The 25,416-nt window shown below is 41.0% G+C and overlaps 1 protein-coding gene across 4 annotated transcripts in view; it reads left to right on the forward strand.

Moving 5' to 3' along the window:
- MACROD2 (mono-ADP ribosylhydrolase 2) overlaps positions 1-25,416 on the forward strand; it is a 1,990,905-nt gene that overhangs the window by 1,808,055 nt on the left and 157,434 nt on the right. For 3 of the 4 annotated variants that reach the window (XM_082359149.1, XM_082359153.1, XM_082359152.1), the window contains exons 10-11: positions 2,463-2,507; positions 9,667-9,750. In XM_082359149.1, the coding sequence (XP_082215275.1) occupies positions 2,463-2,507; positions 9,667-9,750 (129 nt within the window). The remainder of the gene's footprint in view (positions 1-2,462; positions 2,508-9,666; positions 9,751-25,416) is intronic. The other variant, XM_082359151.1, reaches the window with a different exon arrangement.

Below are 25,416 nucleotides of genomic sequence, written 5' to 3' on the forward strand. Positions count from 1 at the left end.
ATTCCCTACCATATGTTCAAATTTCTCTGTGTGTCTTAGTTTCCTTACTATTGATAAGTTTCTAGATAAGTTTCTACTTAAGTGTCTGATTCATCTTTGTATTTTCTGTTTCCCCAAACACCAAGCCTTGCACCTACTAAGCTACCAATGAGTGTTTGTTAGAAGGACAGATGGACACCTGGGGGACAATCAGAGAGATCTTTGACGTTTCCTTTATTTTCCCCTAGAAACTGTACAGACTCTTTTCCATCCCACTCTGAGATTCCAGAGAGTCTGTTGTCATAGAGATGGTTCTAGATATTTTAGTGAGTTCTGGAAAATAAAATTCTGTTTAAATATATTAAGTTCAGAAAAGAATCTGTGAAGAGTTTACTTTGTAGCATTTAGATAATCATTTGGTTAGAAAATCACATTTCTAAGAAATAGCTATTCTTCCTCCTAAAATTATATTCATAGAAAGAATGAAAGAAAGAAATTATGCAGAAGATCACTGTTTCTAACAGTCTGAACGGAAGAAAATTTACTTCTTTAAAATTTATCTGTGACCATCAAGAATTACCCTTGTAACACCTCAAATTAAAGGCATTTCCCATTCCTACTAGTATATCTCTAATCGTCATTAATAATTAATACTTAGAAGAGTGCCATATTGAATAAATTTGGCTAGGAAGTTGCAAATCTTTATTGAATCCTTATTGTTTACAGGCTATCTTCTAGATACATGCTGTCCTAATATGTAAGAGATACTTAGAAATATAAACATAAGAATTCTCCAATTTGACTAATAAAAAATCAGAGAAAAGTAAAAAACAAAGCAAAACAAAAAACGTCAGAAATGTAATTCAGCAGAAATTTCTTTATTGATTCTACTGTGTAACAAATTGCATTAGGTGCCAGGGAATACAAAGGAACATAAGACATAAGCTTTATCTTTGAAGAATTTATGACCTAGAAATGGGTCTATGGAAGACAGGTAGGTTAACAAGTAACAAGACTGTGGGATTTGATGGTAATAATAACTATTATTTAGCACTTAATGATGTTTCAGTAGCTGTCCTAGTGCTTTATGTGGTATTATCTAATTTAATCCTTATAATACCTCTCTGTGGGAGGCACTGTTATTATCCCACTTTACAGCTGATGAACCTGAAAGTCAGGAATATTAGGTAATTTCTCCAAGATCAGATACCTAGTAAATGAGTGGGTATAGGGGCCAGTATGCAGATCTCAGCCTAAAGGTCCTTAAAGTCCTACTCAGAAGGCAGTAAAAATAAGGTACCAAAGGGGACACTATTCATTCACACTTGGGTGGAGCAAATGTTATGGTGCCTCAGCTTGGCCTGGAAGGATGAGTGTGAGCAGAGGTGGAGAAAAGCATTGCTTCCAGGACTGAGGCAAGTATGGGAAGCTAAAGGAAACCTTAAAAAATTGGGAAAAAGGTCAAGTGTTGTCATGTGTGTAGGTGGCCGCATGAGTGGAACAGTGGTAGTGAAGCTGAGAAAGGTGTTTGGAACCAGATCTTGTTGGCCTTGAGTGTTACCCCAAAGAATCTAGACTTTTCTCCTTAGATAGAGAAGAGTCACTGAATGGTTGTGAACAAGATCAGAATTGTATTTCAAGATTAATTTGGCAGCTATGTGTAAAAGGAATTGGTGTCAGAAGTGGGAAGAAGAAAAGGGCAGTTGGGAAACCACAAAACAGGGAAGGTGAATGGCATTGAGAGCTGGAATTTGGGTTGTAATAATGTGAGCATAGAAGAAGAAACATGGAAATAGGACAGGATTTGGCACCTCCTAGATGTGAGGAACACTTAAGGAGAAGAGATGATAACACATATTAGTTCAGAAAAGCAAATATGTCATTCAGCAGGCAGAGGAAGCACACATCTGTGTCCAGTTAAAGGAACCTACAATGGGAGATGAGATGAGGGGAGTTAAATGGGGATGGAGCAACTGGTGGGAGCACGTGAAAGCACATGGTTAAAGGTGTGGATTTGCATGTGTAGCAAACAGGCACTTTTTCTGGTGCAGTGCAGGGGTTGGACATTCTGTCAGCCTACAACCAAATAGTGATGCCTGCATTTTCTCAGAAACTTGAGGTGAGCATACATACCTTTAATAAATGCAGAAAATGTGACATTTAAAATCTGTGATTTTGATATTTTTAAGAATTAAAATGACCGAAGTGACCATACATAACTTTGATAAGTAAAACAAATTATTTCATATATAGTTTATTATAAATATGTAATAATTTTTAAAGGAAATGTAAACCCTAGGTGTTAAATTGTGCTCTAATGTGTACACTTTCTTCTTAATTTAGCATGATAATATAAGACAGTAGAAAGGCGTAATTTAACACTCTCTTTTCTACTGTTTTCTTCAATTTTTTATTAATCAAATTGGAGAATTCTGGTGTTTCTAGCTTTCATATGAGTTTTTCTTTGTTTTATTTTTTAATAGATGATAATAATGAAGAAGAAGACATTGACATGAAAGAAGATTCAGGTATTAAATTTATAATTTTATTCTTACAGGATAGGCAAGGATCATTTTGTTGTTTATGTACATCTCATATTTTCCAAAGAAAGACAAAATAACGTTAATAAAATAGAAATGTACACTCAAGGTTATAAAATAAGGAAATGTTATTATAAAATAACAGCTAATACAGTTATGGTATTTAAACATTAAATTTGAATTTGAGCTTCCTAACAGCTAAGGTAAAAATGGAACATGATGTTGTAGTTAATAGAGGTGTGTAACAAATCACCCCCAAAACTTAGTGTCTAAAACACCCACTTATATGCTGAAATATTCTGTGGGTCAGGAATTCAGACTAAACATAGCAGGGGTGATTTGATAATACTACTCCACAAAATCTGAGGCCTCAACAGGAAGACTTAGCAGCTGGGGGTTAGAATCATCTGAAGATTTGTTCACTCATATGCCTGGCTGGTGATTGACAGGGCTGTTAGCTGAGACCTAAATTGGGGCAGTTTTCTGAAGCACCTGTGCATGGCCTCCTCCTGTGACCTGGGCTTCCTCCCAGAGGCCAGCTTCCTTTTGTTTTTTCTAGAGAGAGTGAGCAAGCCAGACGCATATCCATTTTAAGACTCATCCTCAAGAATCCCATATAATTACTTCCACCAAACTGTTTTCTTTGGAGTGGTTATTCACAAGCCCACCCAGGCTCAGAGGAGGAGAGAATAGACTCAGTTTCCTGATGGGGAGCAGTGAGGTTCTACACAGCAGGTAGGACCTGAAAAATGGCTGAGGCCATCTTTGGAAAATGCATTCTCTACATATGATGTATTGCTCTCATTATCAGAAAGTGAGATACATGCCTACTCCTCAAAAACAACCAGTGTTTGGTGAGAGAAATCTAGTGGTTAACAGCATTGGCTCTGACCTGAGGTCAATATGAACTTGATAATGAATGCATGAAGCAATAGGCCTGGATTCAATCCTAGCTCTTCCACTGAATGACTTTGAATTAGAGTTTTCTGTATAAGCCTCAGTTTACACTTCTGGGGGCAATAACTCTTACCGTACATTCTTGTTTGGGGGACTAAATGAGATATCATACCTGAAATGTTCCTTGGACCATAGTAAATGCTCAGTGGATGATTGCTTTTTTCACTCAGTATACCGGACAGATATTAGAAGGCATAGGGCTTAATTCTCTGGGATGAGAGCCCCATGTTTCTCCTTTCGGCAATCACACTGCTCTAGACATGAAATGGAGCCAGTTTTCAAAACTGAAGTAGATATCTTAGAGGCCCTAATTTTGTGTGACCTCCTGTTGCTGCCAGAACTCCTTACAAATCACTGACAACCTGGGTCTGAGCAACTCCACGAACAGGGAGCTCTTTAAACTGTGAGGCAGACAGTCTCGTTGGGCAAGGTTTGGTTAAGATCGTCCTTTTCCTTGTGAAGTTACAGCCCTCCCTCACCTGACCTCCCATTGTCTTCATGAAGGAATAACATCAGTTCCTTGCCTTCATAACAGTTCACTGGAACAGTGACTGTAGCTTCTATCCACTCTTGTTCCTGTGGTCTCCCCAGGACCATGGACTCAGAGGGCATGAGAAACAGAGGGAGGATCTCAAAGTCAGGAGCAGGAAAGGAAGAGGTAGAAGAGGGACTATACAGCAGCTCTGCGTTCCCTACCTGTATCCCCTTGGCTCTCGCTGTTGTTGTATAATACCAACAGCTTTCTAAGGAAAGTTCTTGTGACCTTCAGCTGAGTGCTTGTCTCTGTTCATGAAAGAAAACTCAAAGTACCAGGGAGTTCATTTCTCTGAAGCAGACCTCAGCCAAGGTTGACCAAGAGTTGGTTGATCCAACCAACCTCTTGCAGGACACATCTGAGGCATGTCCTAGACCAGTGCTGCCCAGTAGAAATACAACGGGAGCCTCAAATGTGAGCCTGATATATAATTTCAGATTTTCTAGTAGTCACATTGAAAAGGGTAAAAAGAAAGCCAGTGAAATTAGCTTAATATTTCATGTAACGTAATATATCAAAAATATGATCATTTCAACATATAATCAATATAAAAATTATATTCGTCAGATATTTTACATGCTTTATTTTTCCATACTAAGTTTTTGAAATTTGTGTGTATTTCACACTCACATTCCAAATCAGACTATTCACATTTCAGGTATCATTGGCAAAATGTAGTATTGGACAGCGGGATTCTATACCATCGCCCAGAGGCTCCCAGCAGTATTGAGCCCTGATTGTCCACAGCAGAACTTTCTCATTAACACACTAACTGGTTGTCCTCCCTTTCCAGTCTTACTTCCCTACTCCCCTCTGGTGCTTCCTGGGGTAATCTCTCAAATTAAGTACTTGCACTCAAACCTTTCTCTCAGTGTCTTCTTCTGAGAAAATTCAACATAAGACAAGGGCTCTGCTTGCCTTTTGTAAAACATAAAGCCCAAGGCAAAGTTTCAATTAAAATATCAATTCCTATACTTAGGTAGGATATCTTATTATTTAAAAGAACCATAGGTTGAAAAAAGACTTTAAGCGGTCACCCTCTCTTAGATTCCATGAATTTAATATTAATGCTTGCATTTCATGTGTATGAATGTATCCTGCTCATGTAAGGTATCACTGGAATATCCTTCAGTCATGGGGAGCACTGCCCTTTCAACCAGACAGCTTAAGGAGCTTATCTTGCTAAGGATCATTTGCCTAAAGTGACATAAGTACACATTTCTAGGCAAAGGGAGTTGACTTCTTAATGAGATGCAGCTAGCTATCCGAACCACTGAGTGAGTTCAAGGAAATCATTATTAATGCTAATGCAGAGCCCACAAGGTTGGAGTCAGCATTTGAGGTTTGGGGGCCTTAAGTGGGTCATTATTTCTGATTTTAGTCCCACCAAGTGTCCTGGGGGTTTTGTCTCCAGCAGCTGGATTCAGCTGTTCATGTCACACTGAATGGCCCAAGGATGCTAAGTCACTCAGGCAGAATTGGCTTAAGAAGCTGCTCTCCATTCCCAATATCTGAGTGCTGAAACCATGGGGGACTGTGTGCAAAATGGGTCCATGGAGGGCCAGCTCACCTTGCTGAACATTGGCGAGCAGGCTGGCTTCCGTTCAGTCTCACTCTCAGGTGTGCTGGTCTCTGAGAAGTGTATGATTGAGCCTCCTAAGACCATTAACTGCTGGCCTTCCCTCTGCCCTGCATCACCTCTTCTTCTCCTACAAGTAGAAATGCTGGAAGAATTTGTAAGAATACAGTTGACGCTAGTGAAGGGCTGCTTGGGTGAATCAACCAGCCAGCAAATGCTAGTGAATGATAGTGGATAATAATTTGGATATCAAAAACCAGTGAGGTGCTGGGAAACGTACTCTCTGGGTGGGGGGAGCCCCAATTTGAAGAGTTTTCAGATTTCTTGGGTATAAATATGCCTACCATGGTATTGTTCGAGCTGCCAAACATGAGCCCAATGAATGTAGGAGTGGAGGAGAGAGAGATCCAACCAGTCTGGCTCAGATCAGCCCCAGCACACTTCTGCTGGGCCAGGTTTTGAGTGTGTACCTTGTGCCAATCACTCAACATACATGAACTCACTTAAGATACGCACCAGCTCTAAGAGATGGGGACTGTTATTATCCAAGGCTTAGGGGGGATTAGTTCCTTGCTTATATAGTAGAGACAGAATCCCGGTATCTAGGTCTAACCCGAAAGCTCACATTCTTAACCCTCGTGCTCCTGTCTCTAGACTCTAGTAGTAAGAAGAAGCAAGAGCATATCAAATGGTATCAGATAAGGTCATCCTAAGGAGAGGCTCCGCCCCCATGGGAGGTGGTAGAAACCGACTGACTTAAATGCCTAGGATCCTTTTTAAGTCCTTTAATTACTTAAGCCGAGCATAGTAAATGTTTCCCTATGTCCTTTCATTTCCAAGACCATGCACTCTTGAAATGGACCCCAACCTGAGCCCCAGGGACAGAAAATCAGCAGCCACCTATGGCAGGTCAGCGACCTAAGAGCCAGGAGCACAGTTGAGTTCCTCAGGGAGCAAAGACATGCTCATAGCAACACCCCAGCATTCCAGCCTCTGCCAGAAATAGAGGTAACAGAGACAGTATGATACAGTGTCAAGGAGAAGCATGGGGTGCTATTGAGGAATGTTCCTCTAGCTTCCCCCGGGCCAAGCGGGAGAGTAGAAACATGGGCACAGAGGCCGTATGTAGCAGTGACTTTCATTTAAGTGTCTCCATGGGTGTTACGAAATGATACTATACTAGGTCATAGACGACTGCTCATAATTAACATGTATCCGTGCCCACTGACCACCCCAGGAGTGCCCTACAACTTCTTCAGAAAGGAAGCACTAATACTTTTGGGGTATGTAAATAGCTCAAAATGTGGGCAAATAGATGTCCTTTTAAACCTCACCCATTCCCCAAGAATTCCCATTCAGGTGGGGAACCAAGAATTCAGAATTTAATTCTCAAAAACTCACTTTCAGGAAATGCTGGTTTGGAGTTGGACTCCCAACAATGGAAACTCTCCTCTTGGTCCCAGTTGTAGATGATGCATTTCAGGGCATGGGAGGGTTAGAGTCTTCTCCCAGAGATATTGCAAGTGTTACTCTGCTCATTTTATGAATCCCTTTGAACCCAGCATCTGTGCCCAGTGAGCTGTTCCAAGCATCTCATTTCTGTTTTTGCTGAACCCATTCCGAAGGGTCAATATCCATCTCACGCCTGGTGACAGAAAGCTGAGGGAGTTGCTAATGTAGTCGCTGGCAACATTTTTCACCCAGGTCGTGGTAATGACCTGGGATGTGACTGCCTTGCAACCACAGAAAGCCTAACCCTCGTGCCCAAAAACCTTTGTAGTCCATAATGCCAAAGTTTTTAATAGCACATCTATCAAATGCATTTGTTTTGTTCTGTTCTTTTTATAATAAATGGGAAAAGAAAAATGAGTCGCCATAACTCTGTAGTGTAGTTATAAAATCCTGGAGTAGGTAACAGCTGCTAAAAGGGTGAGAATTACACACAAGCCCCATTATATCTTGGCCTTAAAGAAAGGCCTGGATGAAGGGGATATAAAACAGAATTTGAAATGAAATTCTCAAGGCACTGCTAGACACGAGTGACACAAGAGAGATTACGGAAGACAAATGCCCTTTCTCATCGAACTTATATTCTCAGAGTAGGGGGTGTTTGAGAAGGGAGACATACATTAAAGAAATAAACAAGGGGACAAGATAATTTCAGATACACCAGGTGATGTGTTTGCGAGAGATTTTCCTTGCAAGGACCCTTCAGATTAAGTAGTCAGGGAAGGCCTTTCTTGGGAGCTGAATTTGATCTGAGATTAAAAGATGGGAAGGAGGTAGATGTATGAATATATGTGTCAGGGGAAAGGAAGAGCAGCAGGTGTAAAGTTCCTGAGGCAGGAACCAGCCTAGAACTGATTGAAGAAATGATTGAAGGGAGTTAATAAATCTGAAGGCAAAGAGCAAGTGGGAGATGAGGCTAGTGTGGTAGTTGGAGCCCAAGTGACATGTTGTCCTGGGCCATGGAATTGGATTTGGATCTTATTCTAAGAGCAATGGTTTTTAAACAAGCAAGCAAGTGATGTGATCTGGTTTATGTTTAAAAGATAACTCTGGCTGCTACATGGAGAATAGATTGTAGGGAGATTAGAAAGCTAGAAGTTAGAATTCAGGTTGTTGTAGTAACCCAGGTAAGAGATGCTGCTGGTTTAGACTAGGATGCTGATTGCCAAGAATGAGCACAGTAGAGGAATATGGGATCTATTTTGGTGCAGAGCTAATAGGACTTATTATGATGGGATTGCTTTACTGGAAAAGTAATCGAAGAGAAATATGAAGGATAATATCTCAGTTTTTGGTTTGAATTCCTGGGTAGATAAGTCATACCATCCCTTGAGATGTGGAATACTATAGAGAGAACAGGCTTGCAGACATCAAGAGTATCGTTCTGGCTGTGTTGTTTGAAATGCCTAATGGGATTATTTACATACATTTGAAATGCCTGATGGGAGCTGAGTAAAGGGGAATCGTTAGAGAAGAGTGGGGTTCAGGTAAATCCCAGCCCTGAAAGGACAATGGGGAGATGGTTGTTACAGGGCCCAGAAGACAGAGAGGGCTGTGAGGAGAAGGTCAACTGACGGGAGCTGTGACCTTAGATTGAGGGAGACAACCAGCCCTTGAAGACTACTGGTAGCCTAGGAAATAAATGCCCTGGGCTCCCCATTGGCTGGATCTAACAGGAAGCCAGTGAGCTGGGGAGTTCATTGGTGCGGTCCATAGAGACCAGTCTCCCAGAGCACATGGGGCTGGGGATGGGGGGGGGGGTTGAAGGGTGGAAAGTGGATCTGAAAGGGCAAACAGAAGACATCCAGTCCAAATGCAAAATAAGATGCCACATGGGCCATTGAAGGCATAAGCTTTGAGAAGTGGAGAGACCAGGACTGGACATATAAATTAATGCCAAACAAAGTATCCGATATCCAAATGGGATGAATTCAATGATAGTTTTCCTAAAAACTGTCTTCAGAATTTGTATTACTAGCCTCCTTGGATAGACTTGGTTGGGGGACCATTGAGAAAAGTGGGAAGCGTAATAATTTAATCGGGGACATATAGAGGTTTTTTAGAATCTGGATTACTAAAGAAATCTGTTCAATAGAAGGAGGATAATTTCAAGCCTCACCGTAACCCCCCAAAATGAGATGACTTTACAGCTCATCTAGCCCTACTTTGAGGGCTAAAATGAAATTACACAATGACAACTGTCAATTAATCCATGAAGTTTTAAATCAAACTCTCCTGGAGAAAAATATAATAATAATTTGGGGTTGCCGTGTGGAAAATTTTTTAATTTAAAGAAAAGCACTTAAGATTTCCCATTTGTGTGAATCATTAATAATGGCAATAAAAAAAGTGTTTATGCTTAAGCTCTAAGTATAAGTCCATGTTCATTGGCGAAGCACAGGTCTTTGCCAAAATTTAGCTCGGTCATAATGACAGATAAACCTGCAATTAAGCTTCACTATACATGTAGGTTTAGTAAGAAAAATATATTATTAAACATCAACATAATTTTGAACCCCTACCGGTAAATATTTAAATAAAAACGTAGTAAATCTTTGTGCTTCCAGAGGGGTTAGAGCCAAAAGACCGCTCTCCACCCAACAAGAAGAGCAAAGCAAAGAAGCCAGAAGGCTCCAAAGACTCTAGCGAGGGTAAGTCTAGCTGTTCCTTTCTTAAAAAAAAATGTTCCATGAAAAGAAACTTCTATTTAATTTTTAAATTTTGTGTATGCTCTCATATTCAGATATTTCTAAGGGTTCAAGCATCACTGGGCACTTCTTTCTCCTTTCTTAATATGTTTACTCTCCCCTGAATGTGAGGATGAAATAGCAGATTCAGGTTCCATTTGTTAAGGTAAAAACCAAATGTAAAAAAATCATTTTCTCAGTATGACGTATCCTTCATTCCTACAAAGTGTGAAGTTGTGGGTAGTGCTTACCAGTTAGGTGCTCTGAAATCAGGTAAGGGTGAAGGTCCAGATCTGTGTGTGACGAGTTGCATGGTAGCTATTGTCTTATTGGATCATTTGTTTTTCTCATGAACACATTCTGAGCCCAGAACCAAGCCTCAGGAGGGGGAGATGGAAACGCTTCCTGTCTTTAGCGTTCTCCTCTCCTTTCTAGAAGCCAGTGTATGTTTGCATTTATGCATTGAATGGGCATGCCCAACTGGGCTCAGTTTTATGAAGAAATGACACGCCCTCTCTCTTACTTACAACACGAGTACACTTATAAGATATGCAAATTTTTCAATTAAAACGGTATCTTTAGGTATTTTGTAAAGTGAGCCTCTAACCTAATGGTATGCATGAACTTCTAAAAGTGGAACATATTTATGCCTCTACTTTCTTGCCTGGAGCCACAGTTCATCCACTGTGAGATGGCGAGTACAATAATACTGATGGTGTCTGCTTGGGTCTTTGGGAAAGAAGATGCCAAGGTGAAGTAGAAGTGCAAGAAAGTACTGGGTGAAAGCCTGTGAAGGATGAAGTGGGGAGGAGCAGGAAAGGGAGAAGTGGGTGAAGGAGAGAAGGAAGGAAGGCAGATGAGCTGGAAGAGCCTCCGTCTGCAAATTAGTCTGAGTCTGGGGAAGCCCAGGCAAGGACCGGATAAAAGGGCTTTTGCACTGAGCAGGAATGTCTGGGCTGCAAGGTCCCCTCCCCCCTGAGGGCTCTCTGGCTGCAAGTGGCTTGGGGAGAAAGTGACATGAACATAATACTGCCTTGAATCCCCAAAGTGTGGCCGCTGGATGCTGTCAGCCAACTTGACTCCCAGCATCAGGCTGTCTCTTGAAAGGAGACCTTGAGCAGCTCACCTCCATGACTGCACAGCCTCTGTGTGCGTGACGGGTTCTCAATAAGTCATGACACTGTCTTCTCCCTCATCCGGGCTCAGAACCAATTGAGAAGGCAAAGCTGTAAGAAAGTTGAAGTCAAAAATATTAGCTTCGTTACTAATGAGGTTAGACCAGAGCTGTGGTTATGCTGCCCCGAGATGGGCTCCCTAATGCTGGGTTTCACTCCTGAATATGAAAGACTCTGCCCACTTAAAAGCAAGTGCCACTGTCCTTGGTATCCTCGACTGCCTGGATAGAGGCTGCCCTGGTGAGAATAAGCCAGGACATGTCCTCTCTGAAGGCAGGTGGATCTGAGAGAGACTCACCATGGGGCTGTTTCTTCTCCCAGGCTCGCCCTAGGTGAGGGGGATGTGGAGACAGGCGTGGCAGTAAATGTCCACTGTCCTCTGGGTGAGGAACAAGGGATAAACAGTAGAAATAGCATATGTAAAGTGCCTGGCACAGGTCTGCTTTCCATTAGTGATGGCTATTCCATTATAATTACTATAATAATCAGGACCATGATAGGGTACACATTGTCCTAATTCATTGAAGTGTGCTGGAAAGTTTAGAATCATTCCAAGAAGAACAGTTAGAACCATGGAGAAGGACAGCAGCTCTCACTGGCCGGAGGGGGTTTGTTAGGATCTGATTGGGAGACTAGTCAGGGTTCCACCTCCTACTAGAATTAGGTCATTTCCTGGACAGTCTCTTAAGACCATGATTGGGAAATGGATTAGGGGCAAAACAACAATTGCCCTTTCCCTGGAGAGGCTCCACCTCACTGAGTGGTTCCCATCACACGTGTGACCTACATCAAAGGTTGTTTTCCAGAGGCTGAGGCTGCTGTCATTTCCAAGTGTCACATGGGGGGTGGCGCACATACAGTGCAGCAGTTCTGTCACCTTAATTAACAAGGGGATTCTTCTGAGTTATTCCTTCAAATGTGTGAAAACTTCATTATTTCCTAAATAATTTGCTTTGTTTAGGAAAACCATCTCATAATCCTAATATGACTAAATACTATGTCTTCACCTCACCCAAATATGTCATCCCAGAATCTGCTCTGAGTCACAAAAGTGCCATCATTGTGGATTTGTTACCAGGGGCATTTGGTCTGTGGCATCATGGTGAAATGTAAATGTTAGTCACTCTACAGAAACATGGGGATTGCGTGTTTGTTCCTAAGATGCCTTCCAAGATAAGAAAGTAAAAGCTGCTGGGAAAGGAGTGAGAAAGGGAGCAGAATCTGACATGCCAGTGATAGATGACTGCATGATAGGGGACTCGTTACTTATCAGTATTTTGACAAAATAAACTCTGTCCTGTATTCAGGTGTTGTATTGTTGCATATGTCTGACTTCCTCTTATGATTCAAAGAGTTCCAATCATTCTTTCCTACTGGATATGCAAATGGATTAGTGTATCACTGGGTAGAAGGGGAATGTGGGTCATGACCCTTCTCTACAGTCTTCCTACTTTAGAGTTATCAGTCCTTTTCCAACTTGGTCATCTCTCTAATATGTTTTAGTAAGAGAAACTTCTGGTATTTTTATTTAGAGATCACTCAGCCTAAATCCCCATCACTTGGCCTCATCTCACTTCTCTCCTACCTTTGGGTTCCCTGCCCTGCTTCCGACACTTACAGGTACTACTGATCACCTCAGCTCACCCTGTAATATACATTCTCAGACAGGGTCATGGAGAGTGGAGTTGGAACACAAATTCACTTGGATTTTGCAGCATATATAACCATAATAGCTATATTTTGATCCAGAAGAAGAATCTTGAGAGCATATGGTCAAATTTTCTCATTCTACAGAGCTGTTTTTTTGTTTTGTTTTTTTATTTTTGGCTGTGTTGGGTCTTCGTTTCTGTGCGAGGGCTTTCTCTAGTTGTGGCGAGCAGGGGCCACTCTTCATCGCGGCGCACGGTCCTCTCACTATCGCGGCCTCTGTTGTTGCGGAGCACAGGCTCCAGATGCGCAGGCTCAGTAGTTGTGGCTCACGGGCCCAGTTGCTCCGTGGCATGTGGGATCTTCCCAGACCAGGGCTCGAACCCGTATCCCCTGCATTGGCAGGCAGATTCTCAACCACTGTGCCACCAGGGAAGCCCCAGAGCTGTTTTTAAAATAGGCTGCAAACTGTTCTTTAACTTGCCCAAGTCCATGCAGTTTATTAACGTTTTAATAATTTTTTAACGTTTTAATAATAATTTTTAATAATTTTTTTTCTTTTTTTTTCTGGAAACAACATGGCTTCTCTAATCTTTTTTGCTTTCTCTCTTCTGGAAATTAGAACTCGTTTTGTTGAAGGAGGAAATGTTGCCATCATTACAGCTTTGAGTGAAAGCAAATATTATAAATATTTAAGTATTTAACTTTAAATATTTAGCTTTAAATATTTAAATATGTAACTAAAATATTGAACATCAAATTTTAAAAATCAAACAATTTCTAAAATTATTTCCATTTTTTATACTGTGGACTTTTGGATATAGAGTTCTATTTTCATTATTTTGATTGAAATTTCATGGACCACAGTATACTTTGATTTGACCCACTGCAATGCAATGCCAATAATGAAATGATTAGCAGTTTCAGACCACTAACTGTTTGTCTGGCATGTGATATAAATGGTAATGCTATCCATAAACCACCACATCATAGGCATAATTGTTTGAAAAAAACCTGATTAATACCCATTCCACCAATTGCAACTCCCAATAATTTAAACCAGTTTTGTTTCTTACAAAATGTTTAATTGAAAGAATATCATTACAAAAACTTAGCACCTTTAATAAAACATGCTTTTCTCAGTCTCTTTCCTCTATCCTTCACAAGTAGATCCTCTAGAAGTTCCCTTAGTGAAGTCTCTCAGGCTTTGTTTGTCTGAAAAGATGTTACTTTCCTTTTTTTTTTTTTTTTTTAAGGTGGTTTTGCTGGGTAAAAATTCAAGGTTGATGGTTATTTTCTTGCAACATTTTAAAGATATTTTCCCACAGTCCTATCAATCCTATAGTTGTTAAGAAGTAATCTCTCAGTCTAATTATTGTATCTTGTTAGGTTATCTGTCTTTTCTTTCCAGCTGTCTTGACAATCTATTCTTTATCTTCGGTGTTCCTCAGTTTCACTGTGGTATACCTCAGTGTGGGTTTCTCTTTATCCTCCTTAGGATTTGCTGTGCTTCTTGGACATGAACATGGGCATCTTTCATTAGTTCTGACAATTTTTCACCTATTACCTCAACAAATGTTAGTTCTACACTACCTTCTATTCTTTCTTTCTCTGTCCTTCATGACTCTTAACCTACATTGCATTTTTTTTTTCTGTGCCACTAGCTCTCTTTGATGGTTTCTTTTTCCAAGTTTATCATTCAATTTGCTAATTTCTATTCAACTTTCTTCAATCTGATGTTTAACTCTTTGCTGAGTTTCTCATTTCAGTTATTATAGTTTTCATTTTTATAAGTTTTATTTGGTTCTTTTTCAGATATACCTGATCACTCTTTATTTAATTAACACATAAAGTATCTTTTAAAAAAATCTGTATCTGAAATTTCAATGTCTCCACTCTGTATAAATCAAAATTCTGCAGTTTATTTTTTCTGCAGATTCATGCTTGTAGTTATTTCCTTGTATGTTTTGCCTTCTTTATTGCCATGTTCATTGGATTTTTCTTGGTGGGAATTTTTTGAAGTTGGATTAAAAGCTTATTTATTTATATTTTGTTTTCTGAAATACTTGAAGATACTGCCAATTTAGGAATACCTTAAACTACATATTTGGCTTAAAGTTTTATTTCTTGTTTTGTTTGCTGTTTGTCCTTAAGCCCACATTAGTGCACGTATAAGATTAGGAAATCTCAACAGAGACCTTTATCTTCCTTTTTTCCTTCTCCAGCCAATGCTAAGCTGAGACAGGCAAATTCCCCACTATTTTCAGAACCGAAGCACTGCCCTTCACATGTGTGGCTCATTCAATTCAAGTTCTGGCTAGACTTTCTCAATGAGTATTCCTGTATCTATCACCAACGTCACCTGGGAACTTGTTAGAACTACGAATTCTAGGGCCCCATCCCAGACCTACTGAATCAGAAACTCTGAGGTAGGATCCAGTAATCTGTGTTTTTAAAAGCCCGCCCGGTATTCAGATGCATGCTCAAGTCTGAGAACCATGGTTCTAGGGTCTAGACCATCTGAGATTGGCAGATGCCTCAAAGCAAACAGTAATTTCAGTGCTTGCTTAGAAATCTTGATTCAATATCGTTCATCATTTCTGGCTTCTTAGAAGTTCATTATAAAAGCACCAGCTCAGCCATGTATTCAAGAATCAGATGGATAAGTAAGGTGATAAGTAGATTAGAAGATGACTGATAGATAGATAGGTAGAGAAAGAATACATAAATGGTAGATAGTATATGCATACAAATATACATATAAAATACATATCTACATAGCTATGTGTGTATGTACATACATATCTACATATATAATACATAGTCTGGAAAGATATACATATCAAAATGACCTCAGGAATTATCTTGGAGGAGTGGAGAAGGGACAGGGGCAGACTTTGGAGAGTTTAATATTCAACTCTCTAAATTTATGTGTAATTGAAATATATATATCTCTCAAGATTTATTTTATGCTTATAAAAAAACATTTTCATTAAAAACTAAAGAGACTTTATGCTTCTAAAATTCAGTAGCAAGTTTAGAACAGTAATTTTCTCCATACATTCATCTCCAAAGCCTTCAGTGGTTTTTGGTAATGAATGCTATTTTTTCCATCATATTTTTACAGAAAACACTAGCGCTTTGACTCTCGCTGTACAATTGCCTCTACATAGAATATTCAACAAGCCTGCATGTGACACTCATTCCTCAGGAACCCGAGCCCTTGCAATGCTAAATCAAGCAGTCCTATACTGCACTTTAAAATATTAATGATCTCTTTTGTCAGATGAAATTATATGTGGAAACATTTTGGAAACTAGGAAGCACTATACAAGTTTGAAGGATCTAATGTTGCTATTAGAAGTATTATTATTGTTTTTACTAAAATAAATTTTTCTGAATACATGAACCATGGGTGGAATGCACTTCGTATTTCCTGAGAGGCAGAATTTTCTCTCTGCCCTCTTATTTTCTCTGCATATTAAAGTATTATGTGACAAACTGTTTTGTGAGTGGCTGGACAGAAGAGACAGTCTCTCTTTCAGGATGCCACGCAGCACTTCATGCATTATATTCATAAACATGATCTTTAATTTAATTTTTTTGACAAGTGCAGTGAAGGGTAAAATCAGGCAGTCATAATTTTGACTTTGCCATCACTCAAACAAGCTTAGTGATTGACCAGCTTTTAAAAAAAAAAAAAAAAAAAAAAAAACAGGAATGAGGAAAAGCAGCTTTCTCATGAAGAAAAGCTTTGTTTTATCCTCTAGACCTTAAAATGCCAAGAATTGAAGCAAAATGTACATTTCCACGGTGAAAATCAGAATACAAGAAAAGCCTGTGTCACCCTCTTGCTTTACTTATTCTCTTACCTTCTGCTTGATTCAGGGCCACTCTGGGCTATCCCCCTGCCACAGATTAGGAGAAGGACCCAAGAGTCTATTTCATTTTTAGTCGCGCTCTCCGCGTTCACACATTAAACCGAACTTTGGTTAGGACCGTGGAGTCCTATTTCAGGGTCAGCCCTAGGATTCTGAATGGGGCTTAGAGAATGTGAGTACTGAGGTATTTTCCACAGTGAGAAGGGCTGAACATACCTGCAGAGCAACCGTAGGTCCTGTGGGACCCAGGATGACCGTGTTTGTGCCCGTTGCCCTTGGCACGTTATCAGCAATGTTCCCTTTTACTCTTGGAGGTGCCATGGCTTGGGTGACAACATATGTACACTCCTACCCATAGAGAGAAAATTCAACACGAGGGTGGACAGAGCCCTCAGGGTCCATGTTCTGCTTCCTACTTGGGCAGTTTTTCTAACCTAAAAGTCAGTTTCCTCATATTAAATGGAGGGTGAAAACCTACCTTGTGGGACTGTGTGGGGAGATTTAAACAAGATGATCTCTGGAAGCCACCTGGCACAATCCCTGGACAGAGGGGCCAAAGTGTATTGAATCTGAAGCAGGAAGAGCCCCCATCCACCAAAAACTCATCTACCTTGTTTATTAATATGTGACGTTCCTCTTAATATGAACAAAATAGTTCTGCAAATAGAGACGATGTTCTCAGTGCATTGAATCTCTTATCTCACTAGGTGTTTTTTCCCTTCTTTCTCCCTTCAGCTCACTCAGCACCCTGCCTCCCCAACTATATTAATTCCTGTCCCAGATGGACTTGACCTCAGTCTGTCTTCTCTTTCCTGACCTCAATTCTTCAAGTCAATCTTCCCAAGAAACTAGTCTACCCCCAATATTTATACAACCTCCCCAGTCAGTCATTCCTCAACCTCTGCTTTACTGCCTCTAAAACTTCATGAAAGGCACCGGGTTAGGTCAGGGACAGGAGGGAGGAGGTGGACTCTGGTGATTGGCTGTCAGTTCAGACCTGCCTCTGAAACATTCATTGTCCAGCCCTCAGGGGCTCTTGAAGTCTGGTGACTCTGCTATTTCTGTAAGATGCTGGGAACCAGGATCTCTCTTCTGAGGCTGGGTCTTGCCCCAACTGCCTGTGATCTTGTTCTCCTGGATGAGTGTTTCTCAAACTGTGGCCAGTGGAACCCCGTGGAGGGCTCCCCAAGCCCATTCAGAGGATGCACAAGGTCAAAATGAATTTCACATAGAGCTGTGCTCTCTGGACTCTCCATTCACATGGAATACAGCGTGCGTGGTGTTCCCTGGAGTTGCCGTAAAGATAGCCCACAGCATCTTTCCTCCAGCCACATCAGGGTAGCTCCCGCCAGCCAGATCCAGCTGTCCTAAACATGCATTCCATATACTTTTGTTAAATGCCTGCTATTCGACAGTATCGGCACTGTTCTGGGCACTGAAGACACACATGCACGCACACACACAAACTTCTTTCTTGGGGCTTATATTCTAGTGGGGGGTGGCAGTTGATGGATTTTAAAATATTAATTAGAATATACAGCAAGTCACATGGTAGCATAAGCAGTACTATTTATTGCTGCCTGCAATTTTATTGCAAAACTTCACAGCGTAAAACAACAAGAGCATTTATCATCTCAGACTTTCTACAGGTCAGGAGTTTGGGGTTTTTTTTTTCACTATTATTACAATTTATTGAGTCTATTATTAATTCAAAATAAAAAGTTTAAAAGAGAAAAAAAGAAGAAGAAGAAAAAGATGTCCTTGGAACTGCCTAACTGTCCCACCACTTACTTAATCAGGCTCTGCTGTTACCGTTAAAGAGAGGTATCCTGGGGTCTCTGGGCTTTGAAAGGTGGGTAAGTAATTGTATGATGTGCAAATAATCTACAGGTCAGGAATTTGAAAATGGCTTACCTTGATGGTTCCAGGTCAGAATATCCCATGATCGTGTATGACATTCTAGGTCATAAGAGAGTGTGACTTCCTCCTGACTGTCTCTTGGATCACTTGCTCTGGAGTAAGGCAGCTGCCATGTCCTGAGGACACTCCAACAGCACTGTGGAGAGATGTACATGGCAAGGAACTGAGGCTCCCTGCCAACAGCAAGCATCAATCTACAAGTCATTGCAATGAGCCATCCTGGCTGGAATCAGACCCTCCAGGCCCAGGCAAGCCTTCAGATGAGTGCAGATCTGGCTGACACCTTGACAACAACTTCACGGGAGACCCGTGAAGAAAAGCCAGGCAGGGAAGAGGAAGTAAGGGATTCCATGTGTGTCTAAGTTGGTAGCGGTGGGGCGACTTGGGGAAAAAGATGGGTTACAGTTTCACATATGCTGGACCTCACTGATGATTAAGTTGATATTTGAGAAGAAACCTGAAGAATGTAAAAGAGTAAGCTTAGCAGATATCTGGGGAAAGAGTGTTCCAGCAGAGGAAATAGCAAGTACCAAAACCCTAAGGGGAGAGAAGTCTGACTTATTCTAAGAAAGTCGGTGTGAGTAACTGGAGAGGTCACTGGGGGCTGGTCCCATAGCGGAGTGGATCCCACGCTTGAGTGTGCATCGGAGTCTCCTCGGGACATGTTAAACCCAGTCTCTGACTCAGGGGACCTGGGGTACCCAAGAATTTGCATTTCTAGTAATTCCCCAGGTGATGCTGGTGCCCGGGGCTGAGGACTCCACTTTGAGAATCACTGCCTAGGACACTGTGGCCCACTGTAAGAACGCTGGCTTTTCCTCTGAGTGAAGTGAGAATAGAACTTTTTAAGCAGCGAAGGGACATGATCTTACTTAGGTTTTAAAGGTAATCTTCGGATTGTCGTGTTGATAGTGGACAGTAAGGGACTAAGGGCGGAAACAGAGAGACAGTGGATTGGAGCCAGAGATCCTGGTGGCTTGTTGCAAGTAACAGTGAAAGGACGGAGTGAGATTTGGTGTGACTCTGGACCTATTTGAAAGGTAAAGCCAGCAGAGATCACTGACATGGGATGTGGGATCTGTGAAAAAGAGGGGGGTCAGGGATGAGTCTTTTTACCTTCTCCACAGTTACTGAATCCAGAATAGAAGTCGTACCCTGCTTATACTGAATTCAGTCTTCCTGGGAAAAAGAATGCTTCCTATCCCTGCCCCCCATCATGTCTGGCCAGGTAGTTCTTACTCCCCCCACCCTAGGAAAGCCTTGTGAGCCCATCCTGAAGCTCAATTTCCAATTAAGCCAAAGGCAAATGTGCAGGCATGAAGAAAATTCTCATAAATAACAACAGAAAGAGAGAAAACACGAGTGTTGATGAAGAAGAGAACTCTCAGAAAAGATGATTTCAGATGATTTAGGTACTATGGATTCTAAAATGTTCTCCTCCCAAGAGGTGTTTATTATCGGTATTTTGTTTCTTTTCAATTAGCATCTTCCCAGTTAATGGATGATCATGGGATTGCTGCCATTTATGATTGCCAAGCCCAGGAGGGAAGGAAGAAAGGCAGGAAGGAGGGAAAACTGGACAGAAAGGAGAAAAGGAAAGTAGGAAGGGAGGGAGGGAAAAAGGAAAGAAAGGGAAACTGCTGTTGTAAGCTAGTGGAAGGAGCCTTAACTGGGAGTCAGTACACCTGGATCCCATTTTCATCTCTGAGACACATGATCAAATCCTTCTCCCAATATCCCTGAGGTCCCCTCTAGATATCAAATTCTATAATTCTGCATAACCGTCAAATTTATGAAAATTGATTCTCTATGAGCTCTTTGCTTCATACCCAGTAAATATTTCCATCTTAATTGAAAAGCTCTGAATCATGGGTTTTCATAGCCAAATGGGTCTCTGAGAACAACTAAGGCAACCCTCTCATTTCACAGATGGGGAAACTTTCTTTCAAAAGTCCTCCAAAATTGTCTAGGGGACCCACATGAAAGGTGATCCTAAGTTAGCCACTAAAAAAAAAAGGCAGTTTATCAGGGCATATACAATGGGTCTTTTAATAATTTTTTTTTTAAGTATCTTGAAGTCTTGTAGGTGTCTGTGAGTAATTCAGACCCAAATGTGTTTCACTTTTTGTCTATTTTGATTTCCAAAACTGAGGGTAAAGAATGTGGCATTCAGATGCATTTATCTTTGTTTTGTTGAAAACTCAGTCCCCAGGTTTATAGAGCTAAAGCATAAGAGTGATTTTTTTTTTTTTTTTGGATTCTGGCGCCATGCTTATAGGACATTTGACAGTTTTTAATATTAGATACTAATTTTTCAGCAGAGAAACGTTTTGTGTTGTCTTTAAGGAGAAATATTGCTATTTGAACAGTATCGGATTTTTACATTAGGATTTTGCCATTATATTCAAAATTTCGATTTTCTGATGTAACAAAGTTGTGCTTTCCTACTATACTGGAGAGAGCCTTAAAACTGTCCACCTACACTAGGATCACCTGGACATGCACCACACTCTCCTAATGCCTTGCTCGAGCTTGCCTGTTTTCTCCTAACTCCTGTCACTCTGGAACCATCAGGGGTAGTCTTAGGAAATGACTTCACTTCCAGGGGTCATCCTGCTTGAAGAATGATACACAGAAAACCAGGGTACTCTATTCTCCTTAGACAACAACGCTACAGATCACTCGAATCACTTCTGTTCTCTATTCTCCTTAGACAGCAACGCTACAGATCACTCGAATCATTTCTACTCTCTAGCCTGAGAATTCCCCACTGATCTCTGACAGTCTTTGCTGCTGGCAGAAAGAAAGTAGATACAGTGTCTAGGAGGAAAGGGGTGTAAGGATGGGGAGGCTGGTTCTAGAATGGGGGGTGAAAGGGGGCGGTTTTGCTGAGTGCTTGATGAACAGTTACTGCTACTTTCAGTGGAACTGCTTGTTCCCTCAGTCTAAAGCTGCCACTTATGGTGAATGCTAAAAATGTGGATTCTTGCCCCATTCCCAGCCCTCCACCAAGTCAGAAAGCTGCATTTTAACTTGATGCAGTGAAGCTTAGGAACACCATTTTCTTATGTACTTGGTTTTTATTTTGAACACTCTCAAACTTAGAGCAGATTTACAAGTATAGTAAAAAGAACCATTTTCTTGAACCATTTGAGGGTAAGTTGCAGTTCTAGTGCCCCAACCGCCCCCCAATTTCACTGTGTGTTTTCTACAGACATGGCCAGTGATCCTACATGAGCACAATAAAAAGATCAAAATCAGAAAGTGCATATGGATACATTACTACCTTTAATTTTCAGACCCCATTGAAGTGTCACCAATTTCCTCAGTAATGTCCTTTGTTTCATTCTGTTGTCAAGTCCCTACTCTTCCACAGCCTTCCTGTGACTTGACTAACCTTGACGCTTTTGATGCTTACAGGCCAGTTACATTGTAGAATGTTTCCAATTTGGGTTTATCTGATGATTTTTCATGACTGGATTCAAGTTATGCGTCTTTGCAGAGCTATCACAGAAGCGATATCATGTTCTCATGGCTGATTTAGTGGTAGGGGCCCATGATTTCAACTCAGCCCATTACCAGTAGTGTTCATTTTGATTATTTGATGAAAGTGGTGTCTGTAAGACTCCTCAACTCAACTGTACAGCTACTCTTTTCTCCATTTGTGGTTAATGCATATCTTGAATGGGGGGTCGGGGGTAGGTTGAAACTAGGTCAATATCCAATTCTTCATCAATCTTACAAATTATTCATTTATTTGCTTATATCATTATGAAATCATGGTTTTCTATTCTACTCAACAGATTATAATCAATTACTATCAAGGACCCCTTCTGGGTAGCTTCTGTGTCCTTTTGACATGTCCCCATCATCTTTGAGCTCTTCCTTGCTTTGGTGTCACCAGATGCTCAAGCTCATTTTATACTTTCCCTGCCCCAGGCCTGACAGCAGTCATTTCTTCAAAGAGCTATCGTTCCGTTTAGTAGAGAATAGTATTTAGTAACCAGATCTGGGTGCTAGGTTTGTGAATCACAATTTGAGAAACATGATCTAAAGTAGAATGACCGGATGATTGTGATGGTTAAATGTGAGGACCTAGCTGGCAGGATCAAGCCTCCTCGATGACTTCCTCCAATTGCCAGAATCATCTTCCCATGGACCTTCCATTACAACTATGACCAATAGAATAAATTGCCCAACTTTGGTTAAACTGTCTGGAGTACAACGCAGCGTGGTTGTAGATAGTGGCTAATTAGCTAGTAGCTAGTATTCTAAAATGCAGAAGATGATTGGTGACCATGATACTACAAAAAGACAACTGTTTTGGGTTAATTATTGATCAACTGCCTAAGCCAGTGTTGACCAGGTTGCCTAAGCAGCTGTGGTTACACATCAGAATCATCTGGGGAGATTTTTTTAAATGACTATTCCAGTGTCCCACCCCAGACCAAGTTATCCTACCTCTGGCAGTAGAACCTAGGCAACTATGTTTGTTTAAGCACCTTGGGTGAACCCAGTATGCAGTCAAGGTTGAGAATCACATGGTTAAGTGTCCTGCTTCCTGAGAACTTGGCTCAGCCCCACTTATTCTCTCAACCCCAAGAGTATCTGTCCCGCCTGTTGATTTGGCACTTGAGGCAGCAACATGAACATTTACAGACATTTAAGGGGCCATTTAGCAAACACTTACTGTGCATTTATTCTGTGCTGGACATTGTTCTAAGCACTTCACATTGATTATCTCATTTAATCTTTATTACTATATGATTGAACATGTGCTCTAATATCCCCATTTTACAGGTGAGGAGACTGAGGCATTGAGAAGTAAAAACTTTGCAGAATGTCCCATGGCTAGAACCTCTGAGAATTCAGATCTAGAAATAAGATAGCTTGATGCCAGACCATAGGCCAGTGCTTCTCAAACTTTGGGTTTTAGAACCTAAAGTTCCTTGGGTTCTCAATGGCTTTTTGGAATCACATGGAGACTATAGAAAGAACACCGAGGGCCAGGCTCATTGAAGGAGGAGAGGGACCGGGACTCTAGATTTCTACCAGGGTCTGGAGGGCTTCTCCACAGCACAGGGAATCTGCAGGAGAAGAGGAATATGAGGATGGCTGGAGAAAGGCATGATACAGAGGAGTTTGGCAGATAGGAAAGAAGCAAAGGGCCCAAGTTACGGGGAGGTTGGAGTTAAGGGTGGATGTGGATCGGGGGCTGTATTAGGAAGGACATTGAAAACAGGCAGTTTGAACACTTGATTTCCAGAGTGTCAGGCAGCCATGTGGGTTTTATCCTCAGCAAAGTGACACGGTGCTCCTTGGATGACCTCAGTATGAAACACAAAGTGATGCTCTCTATATTAAAGCTACATCCCCAAACATAGACCTGACAGAATTTTTCACCAAGACATTTTTTTAATTTAACAAGTCATGGCATAATGCATTTGATAGAGTGGAGCTATGTGGTCAGAAGATACACATCACCACGATTTCTAGTCAAAGCTTACTGCACTATCCAATACAGAGACTAACCATATGCTTTGAATATCCAAAGCAGGGACATCAAAAGTAAATGAGAAAAGCTCAGCTTTGATTAACTATCCAAAATATCATAATCAGCTAATTTAAAGAGAAGTTTTCTTTTAGAGCACATGTAAAGTTTGGGTCGGGTGAAAAATATATATTATTTTGATATGAGCATGGGGGAGCACCAAAATCTATTTGGTGTTTAGGATTTCTAGCAGACTTAATTCAGCTCTTTTGTCAAATTTGGCTTGTTCATTGTATAATAGCAAATTACCAGATTAGCAAAGGGTTAATATACACATGTAGGTATGCCCTTGAACTATCTACTCATTTTTTGTAAATATTAAAATACATCCAAGACAAAGGTAATTTCTACACTGATGGAAGGTCTCGCTGTCATTGTGGACAGTTGTTTTGCTAACTCCCCTCATTGGTGGTTCTGCTGGATAGGTGATTTCCCTGGATTAACCATTGTCACTGCCATCTGTTCCTGACATAGACACAGGGATCTAAAGGGTAGCTAGCGGTCAGGGAGAATTTTAATAAACCCTGTGTGTTCAGTCACCAAGGACCTACATTAACTGGGCTTCCTTGCCCTGGAGCCTTGGGTTGGTTAGCCAGTGCTTCTCCAACTATTTTTCATTATTCTGATTCCTATGGGAGCTGTTTTAGGCATTTTGTCCTAATTCTCTCCACCAACCATGAAATTTTAATACCACAAATATGCTATATATCTGTTATGTATCTGTTTATGAACTGTGGCTTTTTGGAGGGGAATTTTTTTGTCCTGCCAAGAACAAATGTTCTCCCCATATTGAGAAACCATGGGCTAGACCAGTGGAAGGTGTTTGCAGGAGACTGGAGGGTGGGGGGAAAGTTCTTAGGCATTCAGGCTCCTGGACCCTCGCTGCCAGACAGAAGTACCTGTGTTCCTCCAGCCAAGGCCACAGCACTTGCGGGGGGTCCTCTCCACCTCTAGCCATTGCTTGGTTTCTGTTGACCACTCCCTTCCTCCTCTCAGGCCTATGGCTGGTAATGGCTCCTGTTCATCATTGGTCCTGTGGATTTTCATTGTCCTTTATTGCTCCTCTTGCTTCTGTCCACATCTTTTAAAATATCCCTTCATTAAATTCTTCACACCCTTTTGAATGTGCCCGTGCTTCCTGCTGGGACCATGGTTGGTCTCTTCCAGCTGAAATCCCTGTCACTTTCTGCAACCAAGCCTCCAAGACGATGTCACTTCACCCACTTCCAATCTTTACTCTTTTCTCTTCCCTTCCTGTAGTCTTGCTTTTCTTTCATTCTTTACTTAACAACATTGTTTACCCTTTAAAATGCACCTTTGTGGTATGGTTTGGTTAACTTCATCTCTCTTAATTTTTCCCTTCCTGTTGCATTTTCACTGGCCTTGCATGGGATTTTGCATTTGGATATTAAGCCATGAAATCTTAAGCCCTTACATGCTTGAAGTTTCTCTTTCT

This window comes from Balaenoptera borealis (genome assembly GCF_965194805.1).
Source record: "Balaenoptera borealis genome assembly, chromosome: 16".
Classification (NCBI taxonomy): Eukaryota; Metazoa; Chordata; class Mammalia; order Artiodactyla; family Balaenopteridae; genus Balaenoptera; species Balaenoptera borealis.